Source organism: Melitaea cinxia, chromosome 6 (genome assembly GCF_905220565.1).
Source record: "Melitaea cinxia chromosome 6, ilMelCinx1.1, whole genome shotgun sequence".
Classification (NCBI taxonomy): domain Eukaryota; kingdom Metazoa; phylum Arthropoda; class Insecta; order Lepidoptera; family Nymphalidae; genus Melitaea; species Melitaea cinxia.
In genome coordinates, this window is record NC_059399.1 from 9,783,490 (window position 1) to 9,806,250 (window position 22,761).

Here is a 22,761-nt window from a genome sequence, read left to right on the forward strand (position 1 = left end):
TTAGGTCCAGCGAGTCTTTGATTTTGTTTAGTACTTGCTCGCCAGTTTCCTGCGGGTTCCGGGACGAGATGATGAGAGTGTGGTTGGGTCTTTGCTCCGCACTCTCTTGTTTGGGTCGAGCTGCGACCTGGGCGTAGGTAGTCGGCGCCCGAGGAGCCAGTTTGGTGACGCCTTCTTTAATTGTATTGAGGGTCTCTTTGACTTCCCGAACCGCCATCTCTGTCTCCAGTGACGGTTTCTTTGGGGAGGTCGTGATCTTGTTCGAGTCCCTCAAGGTGCGCACCTCCGAGGACATGATCTCCACTTTTTCGTTAAGCGTTTCGAATAAAGGGGTCAGATCCAGTTCTGGGTGTGTTTGGGGATTGGATAGTTGAATGTTGGTAATTTTTGTTTGGTGTAAAATTTCTTCAATTTGGTTTTTCCACACCGTGTCCATATTTGATTGTGTGCGGCTTTCGTCGTCCAAAGCCAACGGAATGTTGTCTATTTTCGCAGTGAGAAGGGTTCTGGTCTCTGCTAAGTCACCCTTGAGCTTCTCTAGAAAGCTTGAGATCGAACCTATCTTTTTCCCCACCGCCTCTAGCGCCTCCTGAGACACGAAGTTAGTCTGTGGGGGCACTTCACTGCCGGCCTTGGCCAACGAAATTGCCCTCCAGATCTCATTTTGTTTCTCCTGGAGCTCCACTTGTATCTCCCGGAGTTCGCGTATCTGATGAAAGGGCTCAACCGTCTCGTAGCCCAGCCAGGAACGCACGGCTCGAGTCTCCCTTAATGACTCTGCAACGTCTGTCTGCACTGTTTGTATCCCCGAGAGGAGCGTCTTTTTCATTTCTGTGAGCTCCTTTGTATGGGCTCTTTCAACCCTCACTAGCTCTTGGGCGTGACGGGCGCGCTCCTTCTCGAGGGCACATTTATGCCGATTTCGTGAGTCCGAGAGCGACAGGACCGTTTCATACAACCCCTGTAGGCTCTCGTAGACGGTGATCTTTAACTCCCGTTTCATTTTTTCGGCACTCTCCAGTGCTTCCTTTCCGCGTTGCAGAAGTTTGTTGGCCACACCCGTGACCATGTCCATCTCAACGCCTGTGCCTCTCCTTGGAGTGGTATATAGCAGGGAGGTTCTCCTGCTGCTCGCCGATGCGAGCGAGCCCTCCGGGGACGCCTCGCTGTCCTCCAAATCCGACATTGGAGGCTCAGATGCTGTATCGGTATGGACCATTACTATTTCGGCCACGTTTTTATATTGTTGCTGTGTCAGTTGGTCGCTTGATGTCGACGGCAACGGATCAGCAGATGCGCCTGTTACGGTAGCAAGCTTTTTTAAGACTCTTTTCCGGAGCGACACCGATGACTTTGAGGTCACCGATGACGCCTCGGTTGTTTTCTTGGTGTTTTGGGTTGAAGACATTTTTTTTTTTTTTTTTTTTTTTTTTTTTTTTTTTTTTTTTTTTTTTTTTTTTTTTTTTTTTTTCTACAACTTACTAACTACTATTTGTACTGTACTTAATACTACTTACAATTTAAGCTTAACAGTAATGTATACTAAGACTAATTTGGTCGGTCAGTTGGACTCACGTGGCGCAAGGTGTTACGTCGCCGATGTTGCAGTAGCACGAGGTCGCCGGTGTTGATGCTTCCCCGTGGAGTACCAAGCTCGATCTAGTGGTGACCGGTGGTGATGGTAGTTGGTGTGATGAATGTTAGTGTCCGCTCCTGAGGTTGTTAATCCGGGATTTCTGTTGGAGCCAAGTTTTCTCCGACTTTATTCGCGAGCTAATCCTCTTCAGAGCTGGTCCGAAGGTGGCCGGGCCGAGTCCTCGACAGATCGGTTGTCGTCGGTGGAGCGCCGGGTACGACAGACGCGTATCTATGCGGCGTACGTGATGTACGTGACGTACGTGCCTTCGTCTCTAAATAATGTTGTTACTAGGTCTTGACGGCGCCGGTCTGGCGGGCACGTGGATCCTATTCCTCTATAGAGAGGCTATATGTACCCACTCTGGATGATTATATACCTGGATCCAAGACCTATATAGAGACAACAAAGATGTCAAACGGCGGGCTTCTTTGGTGGCTCCGAACCGTCAATTTTTCAACTCCGTGCCTGCAGTTCTTCCGCTCTTTTCAGGGCTCTGAAGTTTTGATGGCAATATTTCGGGAACCAAGGACTCCACAGGCTTGCGAACACTTTTACTATTATGTTACAGCTTAAGCTGTTACGGTCACCACTTTTTTTACACGTGCGGCTCAAAAATCCTATTTTTAAGAATTTTTTTCACGGAGCCGATGTTGTTGATGCGAGTTTTAGACTTGTACTACTGCGAGAAGTTTAAAGACAAATTCGTTAGATCGAAAGAATACCAAAGTAAAACAGGACAAACTTCGAAAATTTTCCTGTAAGTGGTGCTAGGATATTGTTGTTTTAAAATAATTTAAAAAGAATAAATATCTTTGTAAAACGTTTCTCTCCTTTTGTCTTTTCTGTCGATATCATCTCATTCGCTAGCTGCGAATCTTAACATTTTCCTATACATGCATAAAGCAAATGTATTTAAATGTTAACGGTCCAGCCGTTTCAGAGATTAGCCGGAACAAACAGACAGACAGACAGACAAAAATTATAAAAAATGTTATTTTGGTATATGTAGCGTGTATACATACATAATTATGAATTTAGTAAAAAGCGGTTATTTTAATATTACAAACAGACACTCCAATTTTATTTATTTGTATAGATGTATAGACTAGTAAGTATAAAGTAAAATGATATAGTGATATGATCTATTTTGTAATTCATTTGAATTATGTTTGAAGATCTTTGTACAAAAATAAATAATAAACATTTATTTACGTTTACTTATTTCTAGATATTAATACTAGTTGTTATTTATATCGAAAATATGCCATTAAATTTTATTTTACATAATTTTATTACCATTTTATACATTATTAATTAGCATTTATATTCACTGACTCACCTATCATGTCCTGTAATTAGCTCACGCCGTCATTCAATGTAAAATATTTTTTAATTAATTGACTTTAAAGACGACCCTGTCTGTTGTAAAAATAAATAAGCAAAGAAATATCTTATAAGATGTTTATTTATTTATTTAATTGATTATATGATTTTTACTTTAAATTTTTTATAATAAATATTACATAAATATCATTATACTTTGAAAATCCATCTTTAATATATATTTATTTTATGAAAAATATGTGTATTTTTTTTTAATACTGATGGAAATTTTTGTTTACAACAAAAATAATAGTAATTTAAAATCTTACTAGAGACATGGCATTGTGCGCCGCGGTTTCTTTAGGATCCCGTGCATTATCAGTGTCGTCCAGCGACGCCTCGACTTTGTCGCAGTGGCTATATTTTAGTCATACACACTAACATTATGTCAGATTACAGTGAAGTTGCAGGCCTGTTTACTTATTGACATAGTATTGTACTTAAGTATGAAGTAATTATACTCCTCAAGTGTGTAATACAAATATAATAAAAATGAAAACTCTTGGACGTCCTAGAATGAGATGGATTGACGTTGTAAAGCAGGGCATGAAAGCAGAGACGTAATGATCTTAACTCGCGCCCCGGGCACAATACCTTTGTAGCGCACCCCCTCCTCCTTCATTTGAAAGCAATATATGTTCAGCAATTTTTTGTTTTGTGGACCATTTGGCGCCCCTTTGTGAGTAGCGCCTGGGGCATAATGCCACACCACTGCATGAAATTCAATGGTCTAACTTTGAATGATCCAAAATGTTGTGCTAAGTAGAAGGAATTTAAGTCACAGAGCAGATCTTGGTAGTAAAAATGTCATTAGCAATACTCAGCAGAAGATCAAGTGACAATTATAAAGTGTTCGTACCTTGTTTGACTAAAGCGTTATCCTACCATTGCGATGAGACACAAATATCAAATTAACATTAAGTTATCATAATATATAAAATGAGATGATACAAAACTAAGTACCTATTCCTCAATTTCGATACTGATACTAGCAAAGATCTGATATATTAGTGAAGAGTAATTCAACATACACTTTATTAAAGAACCAATCATAGACCACACACAAGTATGTATTTCTCGCAGTCACTTTCCATTGTTTAATTTTATTGTCAAAACATGTTTACTCTTTGTCTGACTCATATAGGCTTACGACAACTGCTTACCCACATTTGTTTTGAAAAGTGTGCGTGCTAATAAACATTATACCACTTCGTGAAAGTACGATTGCTCTTCTTAATTCAAAGCACGAAGACATCGTTAAAGTTGAAACTATCTGAGTGTCCTTCAAACAAAATAAAACGAAAGAATCTTATGTATTATTATTACAACTTCGAATATATTATAACTGTATATGTCATTAATCTTGGAAAACGCGAGTTTTATCCATATATTACCTTAACATGATATTTTAAATATTTTCGCTAACTGTAGTTTTATTTCATTATCTATATTAAAATGACAGATACGTTTTAGGCTTTTATACTTTTAAACATTCTTTAATCCTAAAATGTTAATCTCTCATTCAATATGCTCCTATATTTATTTAATAATATGGTAGTGTAGGTACAAAGTTTCAATAGTTTAATTGCAATTTTATATGCTTAAACAATTATTTAAATAATAATAATAGTACTAATGTAATCTTTGTTGTACGCCAGAAATAATATTTAAAATTAATTTTAAAACAAGAAAAAATACCAAGCGGCCGTATCGAATAAAGCGATTTCTTCCAGGCAACCTTTGAATGGAAATTAAAAATAACAAAAAAAATTAAATACCCAATATATTTTAAATAGGTATCAAATGCTTGTAAAGATATTAAAAATTTCTTCTGGAGACGGACAATCAGCTTTTATTTACTATTAAACGATCCTCCACAAGTTTACGCCAAAACACATGAGTTCACGTTATTTTTGGCGTAAACTTGTGGAGGCCTATGTCCAGCAGTGGACTGTATAGGCTGTAATGATGATTGATGATTGATACGATCCAGGGCATACTTATATTTCTTGACATATACAAACTCAAAATGAAAAATCAGTTTTTATAAGCTAAGGCCAAAACGTCTACATGTATTACGCGTATTACATATTTAATAATTACAGATACTACGCAAATTAGTACAAATACTTATCCCTTATTTACTTTATAAATGTACTAGGTCCTAAGCATTTATAAAGTAAGTCTTAGTAACTAGGAGAAGAACTTTTAACTAAGTAGTTATATTGTCCGTTATCTACAAATAGCCCGTCATTCGGTGATGTTAAAAAAATGTGTAAAGAAAGCTCAAATTAAAAAAAAAAACCCTTTATTACTTTTAATATAAATTATGTACTAAATCATGAATAATATGGCCGTAAATGTTTCTAACGTTTTGTTTTAAAACAAAAACATAATATACATAAACACCCGGATTTAAAGAGACATTCAGTAAAATAAACATCAATACATAGAAAAATTTAGCTTGACAAACACGTTTTCTTGCAGTTTAAAAAATGTTTATGTTGAGTCCTTAAACAAGTTATATATTCAATTTTTGAGAAGAAATAGTTTCAAACGACTCATATTCAATATTCAGTTTGTGAGTAACGAAGTACATAGCATTAGGACCTGACGTAACGTAGCGGTTAATCTTCTACTCATTCATGTGTCAACTTCAAGTTAATGGTCAGACAGAATTGGCTCAGTTTCAGTGCAGGCCGAGCTCAACACACGTTCTGTATGCGGTCAAGCAACGCGCACATCGGGGACTCTTTATATATAAGGAGATCTTACGAAACCGTTAGCACATTCGGACTATAGCCTGTCCAGGAAATCACCTCCCTTGCTATAGCTCTCATTGGACGACTCAAGATGCTGTTAATAATGGTAATTATAACATGTCTATTAAAAGTATAGTTTTGTGTATAGTTCGTTTACGTTTTTTTTTTTACGAAGTTTTGTAATCAGTCACGTGATGCATCTAAAATTTGCAATTGTATTTAATGATTCGACAACAGTGTTATGAACTTTAGATCCAACGACCTTCTCAATGATTGCGCGATGCCTTCCAAGACATGTCGCAAAAATATTTCTTGTCTAGTGCACTATGTTTAATAACCTAAGCTATGTTTGTTTATATAAATTATCATTAAAATTATATGAGAGCTACTATTTTAATTATTTATGGAAACTAAAACGCATTTACCTTTTTAAGTTTCTTTTTTTATTCAATTTGGATAGTGTCACGAAGTTATGAAGACGTTGAGGTCGAATTCGTAATTATTTTTCTATCGTAACTGGTTTTCTACTAAAATAAGCATGTTGTCATAATATCCAAAGCTTCACATAAAATTATTTTTCCAGTATCAAAAGAAATTAATTTAAAGAAATTTAGGATTGGAATTTATTCGTATAATAATAATAATAATAATAATAATAATAATAATAAAAACTCTTTATTGTACACCACAAGTGAGCAAAAATACAAAAATAAAAACAGGACTTAAGTACAAAAGGCGGCCTTATCGCTAATGAGCGATCTCTTCCAGGCAACCTTTACATAAACATAAAGAGCAAAATTACTAAAAATTTAAAATAATACCATGTTTCACATTTTTCAGGTCACAGTGATGCTTGCTGCAATACAAATAACGAGTGCTAGTCCTAGTATTGAAAATCAACCTAGACCCCAAGTGATAACTTACGATATGGATACGGAAAATATGCCAAATTCTTACAATTTTCAGTGAGTATTATATTTCTTGTTAACATGCTATTATCGTAAACATCTCCAAAAGTATAAAATAAAATTAATCATATTTTGAAATATACGACTGAAACCTTCGAAATAGACGTACTAAAAATATAAACATATTTGTTCAAAAGTAAAATATTCCTATACACAAGCGATGATGTAAAAAAGTAGCACAATTTTTAGCCCTATGAAGCTATTAGTAACAAATATTTCATTCATATTTTGTAAACGCAGTTAAACATATCAAAATCATGAAAAGAAAATTCACATTAATACATCAATTTCTATACTTTTACGATCAAAGCGCAAATCCTATTTTCGCTGTATTAAAATATTTTTTTGAAATAAATAAAATTTCTAAAATATTATTTTATTGTCACGCTATTACTTTAATGCTTTTGTAATACAAATAAGTTCAAATAAAATTGGATACTTTTGTAATTTAATTAAAAACCTTTATTAATGTTATATTGACTAGAAATTACTTCCAGAAGAAGGTAGGACAAAAATCTGGAGAATATAATTTTGTAACGGCTTGAATTAATCTTAATAAGAAATGGATGATGTTTAGACTTTAAGTATAAAAAATACAAAAATTTTGCGTGTTTGAAACATCTTTGAAATTGTTAAACAATGGTAATAATAGAAGGAAAATCAAAGTAAAGAACATTTATTTTTTATTTTTTCCATCTCGGTTGGTAACGATGGATAAACAAAAAAAAGCATGAGTGACAACATACGAACTAGCAAATTGTAAAGTCGCAGTCATCGTATATACATAATAAAGGCATCCGTAAAAAACGTTAATTGAATGATTATTGTAAATTTAATCCATAGAAAAGGCATTAGAAATCGGAATATAATCGCATAAATCATAAAAACTGTTGTCAACGAATTAATCAGGAACCTAAAAACGAATTAATCAGCAACCTTACATAAAATTTAAATGAGATATATAATAATACTCTTTTTATTATACACACAAAAAAAAATCATTTCTTTCCTAGTTCAATTATTAAGCTTATTTTCATTTGTCACATTAAATATTACTGTCTATTTTTCTATACATACTAAGTTAATAAATAAATAATAATACTGGAAGTAAAATTAGTACGCCTTCATTGAAATTGAATGTTGAAATTGATCCAAATGCTTGACTGAAGCTATATTTATGTTAAAGCCATTCATTTTAAGCGTGGAGTGGTGAAATGGATTTTTTTCCCTGGCGTAAAAAAAAATTACCCATTTCAATGTGCATGGATAATTTATTTGTATAATTTACTTAAAATTTGGTAAAAATACAATTAAATTAGTATATTAAGCTTATAATATTAATATAACATGATAATATTGATTTCAATCATGTTTCGGTAAAAATTTCTACATTAACCTTTCTATCGGCTTAATCAGATATATCTGACTGTTATCACGATTTTAAGATGCCAACCAGCTAACCAGTCCTCCCACATCTTGTCCTCATATTTGTGAACCTATTAGTGTACTAATGTACGCTACACATGTATTAATAAAGCATACATCCGTGTTCAAATGTATTTTACGTTCTTTGACCCCCGAATTTATATATATATATATATATATATATATATATATTCATTCGGGGTCGGGGTATATATATATATATATATATATATATATATATATATATATATATATATATATATATATATATATATATATATATATATATATATATCGCCTAACCACGTCTAACTACCATTCCAATCAAAACATCCAATTAAAATTCTAAAACAATTACGAATTATACTCACGGTAGTAACGTGAAGAAGCATGCGGATTTGAAATATTTTATCACTATTTCTAATCGTAATTATTACCGTAAACATATTTTATAGAGATAATTCAAAGTATGTGCAAAACAATTGAAATCACGTGGAAAATATTATGTCATTAAGCAAGAGTCATTAGGCAATAAGATGGTAGAAGAGATTAACGTTTTTTGCTTGTCTTATAATTACATATTATATATCACCATACGTGCCGATCAGTCATATTTAGAATTAATTATATCAATAAGAAAAATAAAAAAGAAAGTACTTTATAAATAAATCGTAAAAGTGTGATAACGATGCGTTGTTACGTTAAGAACATAGTAGCACGTCAAATTGACATAAATATCGACATCAATTGGCAATTGTCTGATTATCCGACTACGTGACGAGATATTATTATTAGCGAAAGTAACCATAAATATAAAAAAAATTCAACTACTTTCTTTTCAAAAAAAAAAAAATGCAATATAAAATCAATTTAATCAATTATACATGCTATGGAACAGTTTAAACATTCATCTGCAGGTTGCGTGCTTATAGAGCCTCCTACTCCACTACTAGAAATGGTTGAGTTTCGAGCGTTTTAAACTGACTTCAAAAAGGAGTATACTGAATTCGACGGTATTTTTATGTGTGTTAGCCTAATAACTTTTTATTGAGTTTACCGATTTAGATAAATAAAAATAAATAATCGAAAACTTGTGCTTTTGACGTGGTCCCATTTTAATTTGATCGAGATCTGACAAGAAATTAAGCTGTCCCTAATGTAATAATTAGTATTTGATTAACTATTTTTTCACTTACCTACGATGTATTACTTGTCGATGTATATTGGAATTAGTTTTTAAACCGACTTAAAAAAGAAGGAATTTCTCAATTCTACTGTATTTGTTTATGTATGTTACTTCAGAACTTTTGACTGGGTGGACCCATCGGGATTTGATGAGTAGGTACTTTTTAAGTTATCTCTAATTAGGCGTATTTACTTGACTATTTTTTCGTACTTTGTAATGTGATTGATGTAGGTTCTTTTTTCCTTTGTAAGAAAACACAATTATATTTACATTTACTTAAAGTTCGACTTCTAGAAGAAGTTACGAAGTAAAATAAATATTTGAGAACAATGTTTAATGTTAATACAATAACTAATGAGTATGTGAAAAAATTAGTAAGCCACTTACAACACTGTCTGCTTTTCATGATAAACATTTAAATGTTGAAAGCCTTAAAAGGCTTAATGAACCTGCAAGCTACAATGGTGTTATAAAAAGTAGAACGAAGATGACAAGTCTCCACAAAAAGTTGACGCTTAAGAAATGTGTTACAACTTTAAATTGGATACTCGGTTCGGTTTCGAATATCCTTTTACAGAACTGATATCCATTTCGCCCCCAATTTTTGATTTATAGTACCTATAGTATGAGATATCTTAAACCTACACACCATCTCCAAAGCTGAAGAAGTATTAAGTATTAAATTGATTATTAAATTGAATCGCAAAATGTATATACAGATTGCACAAAACAAAATAATAAAAAGTCGATATATTTACGATTAAAAAAATTGGATGTACGAAGTTCGCCTGTCAGTTACTATAATAAATAGTACCTGGGTGACCGAGCTTAGCTCGGTATTTTTAGTAAATCGTGTGTTTTGGAAATCATATTTAAACACGAATTACATATTGATAAAATATAAATAATATTTTTCGATTTTACCGACATAATAATAAAAAATAAGAACTGCCTATTGAAATACAAAATAAAGAATCCAATTAGAAAAAAAAAGAAAAAATAATTGATCAGAGACATGGGGATTTGAACCATGATCTTCTCGGTTGATCCTGAACGGCCGATTTCCCACCGACCTATTGCAACTAAATTGACAGTAGCGAAATTTGCCTTCGTATTCTAATGATGTTTTTTCACACCCTAAAAACAGGGATAAAACGACATTTTCTAAAAATGAATCCTAGCTAGATGGATTCATCTCCCCCGAAACCTCCTATATACTAAATTTTATGAAAATCGTTGGAGCCGTTTCCGAGATTCAGATGCTATATATATAATATATATATATACAAGAATTGCTCGTTTAATAGTATTAGATAATTTTCAGTCTCATAAAATCCAAATAAAATACTTATTAAATACATAAACTGTCATTTATGTCATTTCAACTCTTTTCGCTTTATTCCGGAAGCTACAAGACGTACCTACTCGTTAAATATTATAGAATCCTGTTTACGAAAATTTTAATTTCTATACCATTGTATTGGTTGTAAGCATAACTTAAAATCTTTATGATCACGAACTTAATAATTTAAAACATTTTAATACCAGCACTAAATAATTATTATAGGTAATTTAAAATGTTTTAACTGGCGCTAAATTTTAAAAGCTAGCACATAATTATAAAACAAAGTCCCCCGTAACGTCTATGTATATTTGTGTATTTGCAATAATATCTAGAACTGTTAAAAACTTTTCATGGGGTCTACACCAACAGACACTAATTCATTAAGAAGCTGTAGGTGCATGATTTTCATTCTTTGAAATATAAAAGATAATTATTGAAATAATCGTAATAAATCAAACTGCTTCTGAGCGTACGTCAAAACGGCAATCTATTTAATTTTTTTGAGATATAACAAATTAATGTATTGTGGAAGATTGCGTGTATAGTGGAATTATTTCACTGTTATAGGTTAGGTTAGACTAGTTATTAATCCTTATCCACTTGAATACCTACATAAAATACTATTTTTAGCATATCATACACATTATGATAACTTTAAAAAAATCTTAGGAGTTATTGCAAAATATAAATTAACGCGCGCAAAAATAAATCTAAGCGGATCTCACACAATGACGAGACTAGCTTAAAGTGAACTCCGCACCGCACCCATCGCTGTCGCTGAGATCATTATGTACTACCCGTGCGAAGCCAAGACGGATCGCTAGTTAATTGTAAAAATTAGATTTGATTAACAAATAAATGTAAAACGATACGACCATATCAGTGAAGGTACTCATATATAAACATCCTATATGTGCTATGACTCATAACGTTGAGAAAATAAACAAAAATACATTACAAGAACACGATTATTTGACGTCAATTTGTGTTGATTTCTTAAATACATGATATATTATATTAAAAATAATCAATTATTCGTAAAATTCAGGGAAATAATTCCTTTGACTAAATTACTGAAAAGCTGTTTCAATTGTTTTTTTTTATGACACATACCAAAGATTAAAGTTAAGTTTTATAAGTATTTTGTAGGGTAAGGTGCAGTGTATGTTTGTTGCTGTAATTTATATTTTAACTAATAATAAGTTAAAGTTGAAATAACAAAATTTACTGCTCTTAACTAATGAGGGCAATGAAAGCGGTTTATGTCCCGATAGAATTTCAGTCATTTCTATATTATATCATTTCTATACTCAAACCTTAGAAAATGTAGCTTGTTCTGATACATTTAATCCAATTACGATACACTACATGAAATATTATATCCAATTAATGTAACTTTAATACGACGGATATGTCTACGTCTACAACGAAGTAAGATAATAGTGTGTGCTCACAAAAAAAACCGACTTCAATTACATCGACAAGTAATACAACGTAAGTAGACGTTTCTTTTTTCTTAGAAGTTTCTTATCATAGTACCATATTTGGGCTATCTCCTTCCCAACAAAAAAAAATTATCCAAATCGGTTCATAAACGACGAAGTTATCCCTGAACACGGTCGAATTGAGTAATCTCCTCCTTTTTTTAAACCGGTTAAAAAAGTATCCTAAGTGAAAGTCCCGTCAAAATCGATCTAGTCGTTTCAGAAATTAGCCACAACAAACAGACAGAGAGACAGACATAAACTATAAAAAAAATTATTTTGTTAAATATAGTACATGAAATATATACATATGCATTTAGTAAAAAGTGGTAATTTCATTTTATTTATATGTACAGATTTTTTAAATATTAAAAACAGACTTTCCAATTTTATTTATTCGTATAGATTATCAAAATAAATGGGCTGTTCCTAACTACAGCGAGTGTAAATTCGCCAACAAAACAATTTAAACTTTAATTTTTAAGTTAATAGTTAATATGTTTGCTCAAATATCATGTTTTGCTCAAATATCATTTCTAGAATAAATACGCAAACTTGTATTAGATGTAATCTTAGTGTAATTAAGTCGAAAAATTCTTATGAAGTAAACACGATTAAATGTAATGTTCTAGAAGAGATAAATGAATTATATAATTGTGTTTGCTCACAAACGAAAAAAAAACCGACTTCAATTACATCGACGAGTAATACAACGTAGATCGACGAAAAAATAGTCAAGTAACTACGCGTTATCAAAGATTACTCAAAAAGTAGTGATCAGATCTCCATAAAATTTATATGTGACCACATGACAAACATCAGCTTTCGATTAAATTAAAAATTATCAAAATCGGTACACCCAGTAAAAAGTTATTGCGGATTTTCAAGAGTTTTCCTCGATTTCTCTGGGATCCTATCATCAGATCCTGGTTTTCTTATCATGGTACTAAACTAGAGATATCTCCCTTCCAGCAAAAAAAGAATTATCAAAATCGGTACATCCCGTAGAAAGTTATGCGGTATAATACAACGTAGGTCGACGAAAAAAGCGTCAAGTAAAAACGCATTATTAGATATAACTCGAAAAGTAGTTGTTAGATCTCAAATAAATTTAAATGGGACCAATTGGCACACACCACCTTTCGATTAAAAAAACATTTGTCGAAATCGGTCCACACGGTCAAAAGTTCTGATGTAACATACATTAAAAAAAAATACAGTCGAATTGAGAACCTCCTCCTTTTTTGGAAGTCGGTTAATAAAGATTTTATTAGAATTTTCACTGATGGATCGAAATGTGGTAACGGGTCCGGGGCTGCATTTTATGTTCCAATAACAAAAAATAAAAATAAAAACGGATAATTTGTCTACGATGTCAATAGAACTGATTGCTATTTCAGAAGCTCTAACTTATGTACAAAACTTGGGCTTATAAAATGTTGTTATATTGACACACTATAAAAGTGCATTGAAACATCTTAAAGGGTGTAGTTTAGGGAAAAGAGGTTTACCTACAGCCTATAATATAATAAGCAAATTGTACCATTTTCAATATATTACTGTCAATTTAATTTTACAATGGGTGCCGTCCCATATCGGCATCAGTGGAAATGAGGAGGCTGACCGGTTAGCTAAAGAAGGAATAAAGTCAGGAAAGGAAATTAATATACAACCAGATTATTCAGAAGTTCTAGTTAAATACAAAAAGATATTAATGGTATTTGAAAAGAACATTTCGATGAAATATCCAAAATTAAAGGAATTTGGTATCGCACGATTCAAAGTCAGCCTCCTCCCGTGCCCTGGTTTAACCATTACAAAATAAATAGATTGTATATTATAATAGCCCATCCTCTTAGGTCAGGACATATTCTATCAAAGAGTTTTGGATTCCTTATGAATGATTGTGTTTGCTGGCAAATGAAGAAAAACCGACTTCAATTATATCGACAAGAAATACAACGTAGGTAGACGAAAAAATAGTCAATTAAATACGCATTATCAAAGATTACTCAAAAGTTGTACTCACATCTCGATGAAATTTAAATGTGACCACATGATAAACATCGGCCTTCGATTAAATTAAAAATCATTAAAATCGGTACACCCAGTAAAAAGCTATGCGGATTTTTGAGAGTTTCCCTCGATTTCTAGAGGATCCCATCATCAGACCGTGGTTTCCTTATCATGGTACCAAACTAGGAATATCTTCTTTCCAACAAAAAAATAATTATCAAAATTGGTTCATAAACGACAGAGTTATCCCCGAACATACAAATATATATATATATATATATATATATATATATATATATATATATATATATATATATATATATATATATATATATATATATATATATACGGTCGAATTGAGTAACCTCTTCCTTTTTTTGAAGTCGGTTAAAAAACGATAGATGTAAATTACCATTATATTAGTTAGTGATTTTTAGTCATATATATCGGCATTTGTTTTGATTTTTGTTTTAGCTGTTGTCACAAATATCTATTAATACAATAGGTTCAAGGCTTAGGTGATTATTACAGCCAACAACAAACATGTGATGATGTAAAGTATTATTTTTGAAACATTAGGTTTACGTAGACGCATCAAGTTATATGGTTATGTGAGTTATAATGAAATAATACTCAATAACTATACACGTCTTCGTCTTAATTATCGTGATTTTAATGGCTAATAATGAAAATGTACATACTATGCATACATATTTTATATATTATGACTTATTCTGGAAAAACCTCTTACGTTATTAAAACATCATTTATGTTTATTTTTACAATATCTTGAGCGATTTTACAGTATACGATACTTTTAAATTGACGGTCATGGGCACTGACTCTGGTGAAAACTAGGTGATAATTTTTTAATGCCAACATTTATTTTAATATTATTTTGTGCCTTGCGATAAGTCAAAATATTGTAAGATAACTTACAAGTATGGACATCATTGATAAATAAGAGGTTCCCCGCCTTTAGTGGGAAATTTGTAGACTGTTAAAGAACAGTAATTTTTTTTTTTTTTTGCACACGGTCGTCTGTTCCTAAAGTAAGCAACTTAATGCTTGTGTTATAGGTTACAGCCGACTGGTATATATAGCCACATTTTTTTTTTTCGATAAACATACTTATAAATAATACATATATAAATAAATATTTATATTACACCCAGACTCGGGGTGGGAATCGAACCCACAACCCTCGGAGCAGAAAGCAGGTTCACTACAAACTGCGCCAACGGGCTAGTCATTTTCCTAGTAAAAATATCAATATTAGTTACTAATAAGATTATCATTACTATCGACATAATTGACAAGTCAATAATACTTTTTTTAGCAAAATCATTGTAACGCTTTTCATTCAAGCCTTTAGATTTAAAAACTTTTAAAATAGTGTAGGTTAATAGTTTTTACTTGTATATCTTAAAAGGATAAATATTTATAATTGATGATGAAGGTTTGAAAAAACTATGTTTTTTCTTCTCTATACAATGTACTCACATAACTATTTTTATACGTATAATAAAAACCTTCTGTGAGGATCAAGGATCAACATGAATCATCATATATATTAATACGCTAAGGTTAAGATGTTTTCCTCCCTTTTAAGAAAAAACACACAATTGATCCACATCTATACTAATATTATAAAGCTGAAGACTTTATTTGTTTGTTTGTTTCTTTGTTTGTTTGTTTATAATAGGAGCGAAGATCAGTGGAAAATGTTGCAAAAACGGGGAAAATTATTCATATTTGAAGGCTTCCGTTGCGTGCGCTGCGTGAACGGTTCAAGTTACCCAAAAAATATGTATGAAAGGATTATTCCTCTTTAAATGATCTAAAAAAATGTCCGCGACAATCAAATGACGCGACATCTTTTAAGCTTGACTCACTATAACATTTTTATGGTAATAAAATTTGGTCGAAATTAATGCATTAATGCCAATTATTTGCCAAAAATTTTTATCAACAAATTATTAATCCTTATCCAAATATATGTTTTGTTGATTAAGAGTATTTAATTTTAAACAAAATTATCCTTGACATCACTTAATTTCAATTAAAGAATACAATTTTAAAATCACTCCACAACAAAATTAACACGCGCGCATGATGTGCAAGACAAGATGCTGCGCTGGCCTGCGGGCGAAGGGGAGGCAGGAGATATAGTTACCTACACATCTATCGATAATGTAATGGATCAAGAAGATGCGGTTCATCACCCACAGGAGATTCTTAGTTCTTTAAACCCGTGTGGCCTTCACCCGCATTCCCTCAAGTTAGGTGCCCCAATAATTTTACTTACAAATCTTAAACTACCAAATTCATGTTTCGGGGCCCGACTTCAAGTCAAATTTTTGCGCAACAACGTAATCGTAGTAATAGTTTTGACTGGTATAGCAGTTGATCAATCAGTGCTTATACCTCGCATCTCAATGATTCCAAATGAGTTATCTTTTAATTTTAAAAGCATCCAATTTCCTGTTAAGTTATCTTTTGCCGTAACAATTAATAAATCACAGGGGCAAACATTTAAATATGTAGGAATCGATTTACGTCAAGACTACTTTTCACACGGCAAACTACACCTATGTCGCACTGTCAAGATCGGGTTGCGGAGAAAATCAGTATGTTCTTCTGTCACAAGTAAATGAAACTAAAAATATCAATTACGCAGAAGTATTTTAAAATATATATTATTTTAAAAACTTCTTAATTGCGATCATAATAATAGAAATTGACGCGGACGAAGTCGCGGGCAACAGCTAGTAAATTATATATTATTTTATAGATAATTACTTTCTCTACCGGCATCCATAACTAAAAAATGTAAAAATGTATTGTTGCTTTTTTTGTAAATTAATTAATTATTAAAATTATTTAATGCGAATTTTTCGCACCGGTATTGCTAGTATAATTTAACTTCGTTAGTTACACGTTTCTTTTAAAACGCCTATTACATAATATTACAAATTTTTATATTATTCACTTTATAATAAAGCACGAAATATAAAATATAAAGACATCGAGCGTATACATCTTACTAATCGCTACGCTTCAGCCTGTAATTTCCCACTACAGGGCATAGGCCTCTTTCCCCATGTATCTAGCTATCAGGTGTACATGACAACAACCGGGACCAACGGTTTAACGTGCTCTCCGTGGCACGGTGGGGAGGCCCACAAGGACTACACAAACACCCAGACCACGGCAAACACCTGTATGGCTAATACCAATGTTTGTCATGTGCGGGGATCGAACCCGCAACCGCCAACGCAATAGGTACAATCCATGGCTGTAACCGTTGCGCCAACGCGGCGTCAATCGCGGCGTACTAATGCTACTTATTTATTTTATTTTTTTATAAACAACTTTTAATCTAGTTTTTGGCCTTTATTTATAGAAATCACTCATAGTATAATGTTGTAAAATGTATGCAAATAAGAAGCAATAGAGCATTAAACTATTTAAGTAAAAAAAAAAACTACGTATGTTTTAGATTTATAAACATATATTTCTTAGGCCATTAGTGTGAATGCTTATTACATATTCTTACACGTGTTTAGATCGGCGCCTCTATTAGTTTATTAATGCGTTTTAATTGTTTTAAATAAACAATAACCTGACATAAGTATTTAAGCTTTTTTAGTGGATGTGGAGGTTATGTTTTTAGGCTGTAATTCGTAGATATTTTTATATACAAAAGACTACAAAAGAGGTAATCTTAATTCGGCGGGAGGTGTTCCCCATAATGCAACATGAACTACGACTACCGGGTCAAAAATACCCATACGCGTCGAAAAGGTCTGTTAATGAGGAATACCGCACTAACTGCGGTCGATCATTTAAGCGATTTTGATGTTTTTTTTTTTTTTTTTAATTTGTGTGTACTATGTGGTAAATTTTACCTGGTAGCACCTCCTGCTGGATTAAATCTATGACTATGATCTGATAATTAACTCTGTAGACACAAGATGGTTTTAATGATGAATGGACATGTTCAAATAGGCAAGTCCATAGTAAGACAAAAACAAGTTAGGAGCTATGACTGCTGGTAATTGTCATTTTTGGAATTGTCATTGAGAAATAATTTCCACAGATTTAAACACAGTAATGTGTGAATTAAGATATGTATATAGTAGACTAGCTGTACCCTGCACGCGTTGTTGTCCTTTTTTTTGGTCGTACCATCTCAAAAACCTTTGTAGACTCATGCACAACACTTTGCTAAAGATCATGACATGATCAAAAGCATAGTTTACGATTCTATGAAGGACATACAGACAACAGTCTGTATGTCCTTCATAGAATCGTAAATATATATATATATATATTATTATATTGTTATACAATCACATTTATTTAATGGTTTGACTTTAAAATAGCACTAACATAATGACGAGCAAAGATAATCGTTTCTCAATTTATAGTTTCCTATGCTTAAGCACGAAATTAAAAATATACACGTGAAAATAATGAATAAATAATTATGACACATACCTTTTTCTTTTCGATATAGTTTAAAAATATAGCAAATAAATAACCGTATATTATATATTCCAGCTACGATAGCAGTGATGGATCTTCCAGAGTAGAGGAAGGGCACATGGTAGATACAGGAAAAGGCGATATGGCATTAGACGTACAGGGAGCCGTCCGTTGGTATGATGAGAAAGGAAACCACTACGAAATGACGTACAAAGCGGGAAAAAGAGGCTACAGGACAGTTATCAAGAAAATATCTTAGAATATAAAAAATAAAACTAAAATTAGACTGGATACGATATGATAATTTATTTGTTTGACTATTATTTATTTATTAAATTAAATTATTAAGTTATTAAAACTCGTCTATGACTGACTTTCTACCTGCAGAATGATTTCTTGATGTATATGAGCTTTCTAACTTAACATAATAATGGAATCCTTAAACTTCACTCACCATCAGCTGTCTACCTTTCGATCTGTCAAAAATACTATTTGCAGAAATATATTAATATTTAAATTTTTGCAGTTATTGCCTTGAAATTAACTATTTGACACTACAGAGTAATAGAAGCAAATTTAAAAATTAGTTATCAATATAAATATCAATTCTCTGAATAATTTTGTATATTTACAAGTAAATAAAAAGACAAACCTAATGTACAGTTAATGAGCCTAAAATTTGATTAGCGGACTTCTAGCTAGCTTGCTAGCACTTCCATTATTTTGTGATATTATATTAACATATACGATTACTATGATGTAATAGAATAACGCGAAACTAATTTATGTTGTTGAACATGTTATCATCGTATTCTACTCTAAGCTGATATGCTAAAGCACTTTTTAAAATACCATATTTCATTTATGTGAAATAAAAAATAACAGAGCTTCCTTCAAACTTTCAACCCCTTTTTCAGCAACATACTGTCATATGGGTCCGAGGTATGGAGTTCTATTCAAGCGATCAAGAAATTCCTAATGATTCCTGGACTCTTATATTAAAATGAATGATATTCTATTAAAATGAAGTATTAACAAAGTTACTACCGTCACTTGAATGAATGATTGTCGTACTATTAAAGAGAGCTATGTCCTTCGATGATAAACGCCGGATCCTTTTCCTAAATTAGTGTATATTATGCGGAAAACTACTTTAATTCAATAAAATTTAATTAATTAACTAAGAATTAATGAAAATCTGTGATTTGTATTAAATTTATTAAACTCTTAGCAATGTAAAATAAGCACGTGTTTGTTCTAAAATTTTGAGTTATGTAATAGGTTAAGATCATTTCTAACAAAAAAAAATTTTAAAGCGACGTAGCATTCGTAGCGAATCCCTGAAGATATTAATAAAATTGAAACGAGAAAAAGTAGTTTTCAGGTCAAGGAGGAACATTAGGTTAGTTAGCTTAGGAGTGGCTTTACAAAAAAAAAAAATTATTGTATAATCAAAAAGAAAACTATGTGATTCTGTTTCTATCTGTGATTATGAAGTTCGAAAAATAAGTGATCAATAATTGTTTTGACTTATATTAATAACGTTAAGTTAAAACATTGACTCATTGTTTTACTAGTAGCCTTGCCCTTTAAGACTTTTAGAACGTTAAAGATAATAAACGAGGTAAACTTAAAGCCAGAGCGTACTAATAGATACTACACTATAGTCTTTCTTATTATTTTATTTTCTTACACATGTACTATTACTATGTAACCCTTATTTTACATTTCGATGATAATCAAAAATGAAGTAAGTAGCCTATACTTTGAAATACTATTAAATTTAAGGAGCGTAAAAAATACTACTCTGATCTAAGTTCAACTCTTACGTACTCTAACTACTTTTGTCTAAGTCCAAAGAAAAAGATGACAAGTGGTGCATAAAGATGACTAGAAATGGTCATCATCATTCAACAATTTTCTCTCAAACTTTGTAACGTTTTTTTTTTTACCATTGCTTGCAAACAAAACTTTTTGCATCATTCTTTAAATGTAAGTATCCGAAATCATTACAGGACTGACGTTATATTGTTTCATAATTTTGCGTGTTATCACTTCATCTACTATCGCTAACTTTCAATATGTAATAGCATGCTGTAACTTCAGCAAACAAAGTCTGTATTTAAAACCGAGTTTTCGACAGTCGATATTATTTACTAGAATCTAACCAAGATGTTAGCTTTGGTAAGTTTATTTTTAACAATAAAAATTAAAAAATATAAATTCTTCGCATACATGTCTAAAGGCAGTTTTAAGAAGAATTTTTATGTAATATATAAGTTTATAAATGGTTGACATATAAAACTATACTAAATTTTTCAGAGACTGATTATTGTCGCCTCTGGGATGGCAATAATAGCTACGCAAGAATCTGAGCCTCCTAAAATCATCACTGAAAGAACATTTCTAAGACAAAATGGCTATGACTTTGAGTAAGTAATATTTGTTTACAGTAAGAATGAGTGTATATAAACTTACATACTTTAATAAACATAGGTTTTAAAAATATATACTAACACTATATAGGCTAGTCCAGAAATAAAGATTATTATTATTATTATTATAAGAGAACATACAAATAAACAAAATAAAACCCATTGTGTCTAATATAAATAAATTTGTTAATTTTAGTAAAATTGTCGGTCCAAATAAACTTCAAAAATAAAGATTGACAAAAACTTGTTTTATAAAACGAACGTTGGAATTTTATTTGTTTTGTTGCGTTCGTCTGTTTGAGTTTCGTGATAAAATTTGTTAACAAAAGAAAATAAAAGTGCTTAACATAAATATTTATTCAGTAGTTTAGCTGTACTCGGATTTAGCTTAGCAGTACATAATCGTGATTTTGGTACTTAATCATCTAATAATATAATTATTAAATCTAATTGTTCTGTTGTCTTTTTTTTTGCTTCCATGAATCTTTTTCTTTAATGTCTCTCAAACAGACATGGACTAGACTTACGATTTTGTTATGTATATACAAGATGTATGTGGAGTAATTTAAAGACTTTAGATATTGTCTTCGAAATGTAGATAGGCAACAAGAAACAGTATTTATTTAGACATTTTTATAGATAGCAATGAATACGTTAAAAACATAAATACTAATTTACATATTTGTATTTTTTATGCTTTTTTTGAGCTTTGATAAATATTTTGCTCACATTTTAAATATAATATAAAATAATTATTCATTCAATTTAAAATTATGCTACTGGGCTTTTAAAAACTTTTAACCCGTCATTTCACAATAATATTTGTATCATAGTTATTTTGTTCGCATCATGTTAATATATCCTCATTTTGGATCATAATTCCGTTGATGCAGTATTAAGGCAGAAATGTTAGAAAGGCTATCAATAAGAAAAGCCTATAGATGTTTGCTATCGTGTACCTAATAATTTAAACTAACATCTTCAACTTCGTTCAGCTTTCAGACAAGCGATGGCGTATCGAGGAAAGAGGAGGCTGAGCTAATCACTGTCGGAGATCATCAGGGCATCGGAGTGAAAGGCTCTTACTCATACTTCAGTCCCGACGGACAACAGTACGTCGTCACCTACACCGCTGATGATAAGGGTTTCCGACCAAAAGTTAGCATCAGCCCTGCGGGCAGCCTATAAAATATATCTGTTCTAAAAATTTACTATTTATTTTGTTTTATAATTTTTTAAATCCCCCTTTGTTAAGTCTGTATTACTAATATTATAAAATTTAAAAATGAGTTGGTATGTTTATTAAAACGTGTTGATATCAAGGTCTACTAAACTAATTTTAAAAAAATCTTTTGTATTTAGGAAGCGTTTTGTGGGATATTGTTGAAAGGTTAATCATATCACGTTATAACTAGAAAGAACAGAGTACCTCTAAACATATATGTAGTCACATTCTGATGTTCATCTATTATCATTATTCAAATAGCGACCTAAATGATATTCAATCGTTCCATTGAAGGCTAGATAAACAGTTTAGTTCCGAATATTTAATGACACAAGTAGCAAAGAAATTAACTGATAACAAAAAGTACCTTAGCTCATCTAAATCCAACTTGAGATATGTAAG

The 22,761-nt window shown here is 31.7% G+C and overlaps 2 protein-coding genes across 2 annotated transcripts; both read left to right on the forward strand.

Annotated features, from left to right (window-relative positions):
• Positions 1 to 5,708: 5,708 nt before the first annotated feature.
• LOC123654635 (larval cuticle protein 65Ab1-like) lies at positions 5,709 to 18,990 on the forward strand. Its single transcript, XM_045590529.1, is given in 3 exon segments — positions 5,709 to 5,890; positions 6,625 to 6,749; positions 18,775 to 18,990. Coding segments are annotated over 3 exon segments (456 nt in total). The 5' UTR covers positions 5,709 to 5,743; the 3' UTR covers positions 18,959 to 18,990.
• A 1,887-nt stretch (positions 18,991 to 20,877) lies between these two features.
• Positions 20,878 to 22,348, forward strand: LOC123654707 (endocuticle structural glycoprotein SgAbd-5-like). The gene is made up of 2 exons (XM_045590593.1): positions 20,878 to 21,131; positions 22,130 to 22,348. The coding sequence occupies exons 1-2, from the start codon at positions 21,046 to 21,048 to the stop codon at positions 22,320 to 22,322; spliced, it is 279 nt and encodes a 92-aa protein (XP_045446549.1). The 5' UTR covers positions 20,878 to 21,045; the 3' UTR covers positions 22,323 to 22,348.
• Positions 22,349 to 22,761: the final 413 nt, after the last annotated feature.

Bases quoted from the DNA above. Each gene is read 5' to 3' on its own strand.
- LOC123654707 (XM_045590593.1), top strand. From the start codon at position 21,046: ATGGCAATAATAGCTACGCAAGAATCTGAGCCTCCTAAAATCATCACT. The intron at 21,132-22,129 runs GTAAGTAATATT...AACTTCGTTCAG, and splicing joins CAAAATGGCTATGACTTTGA to CTTTCAGACAAGCGATGGCG.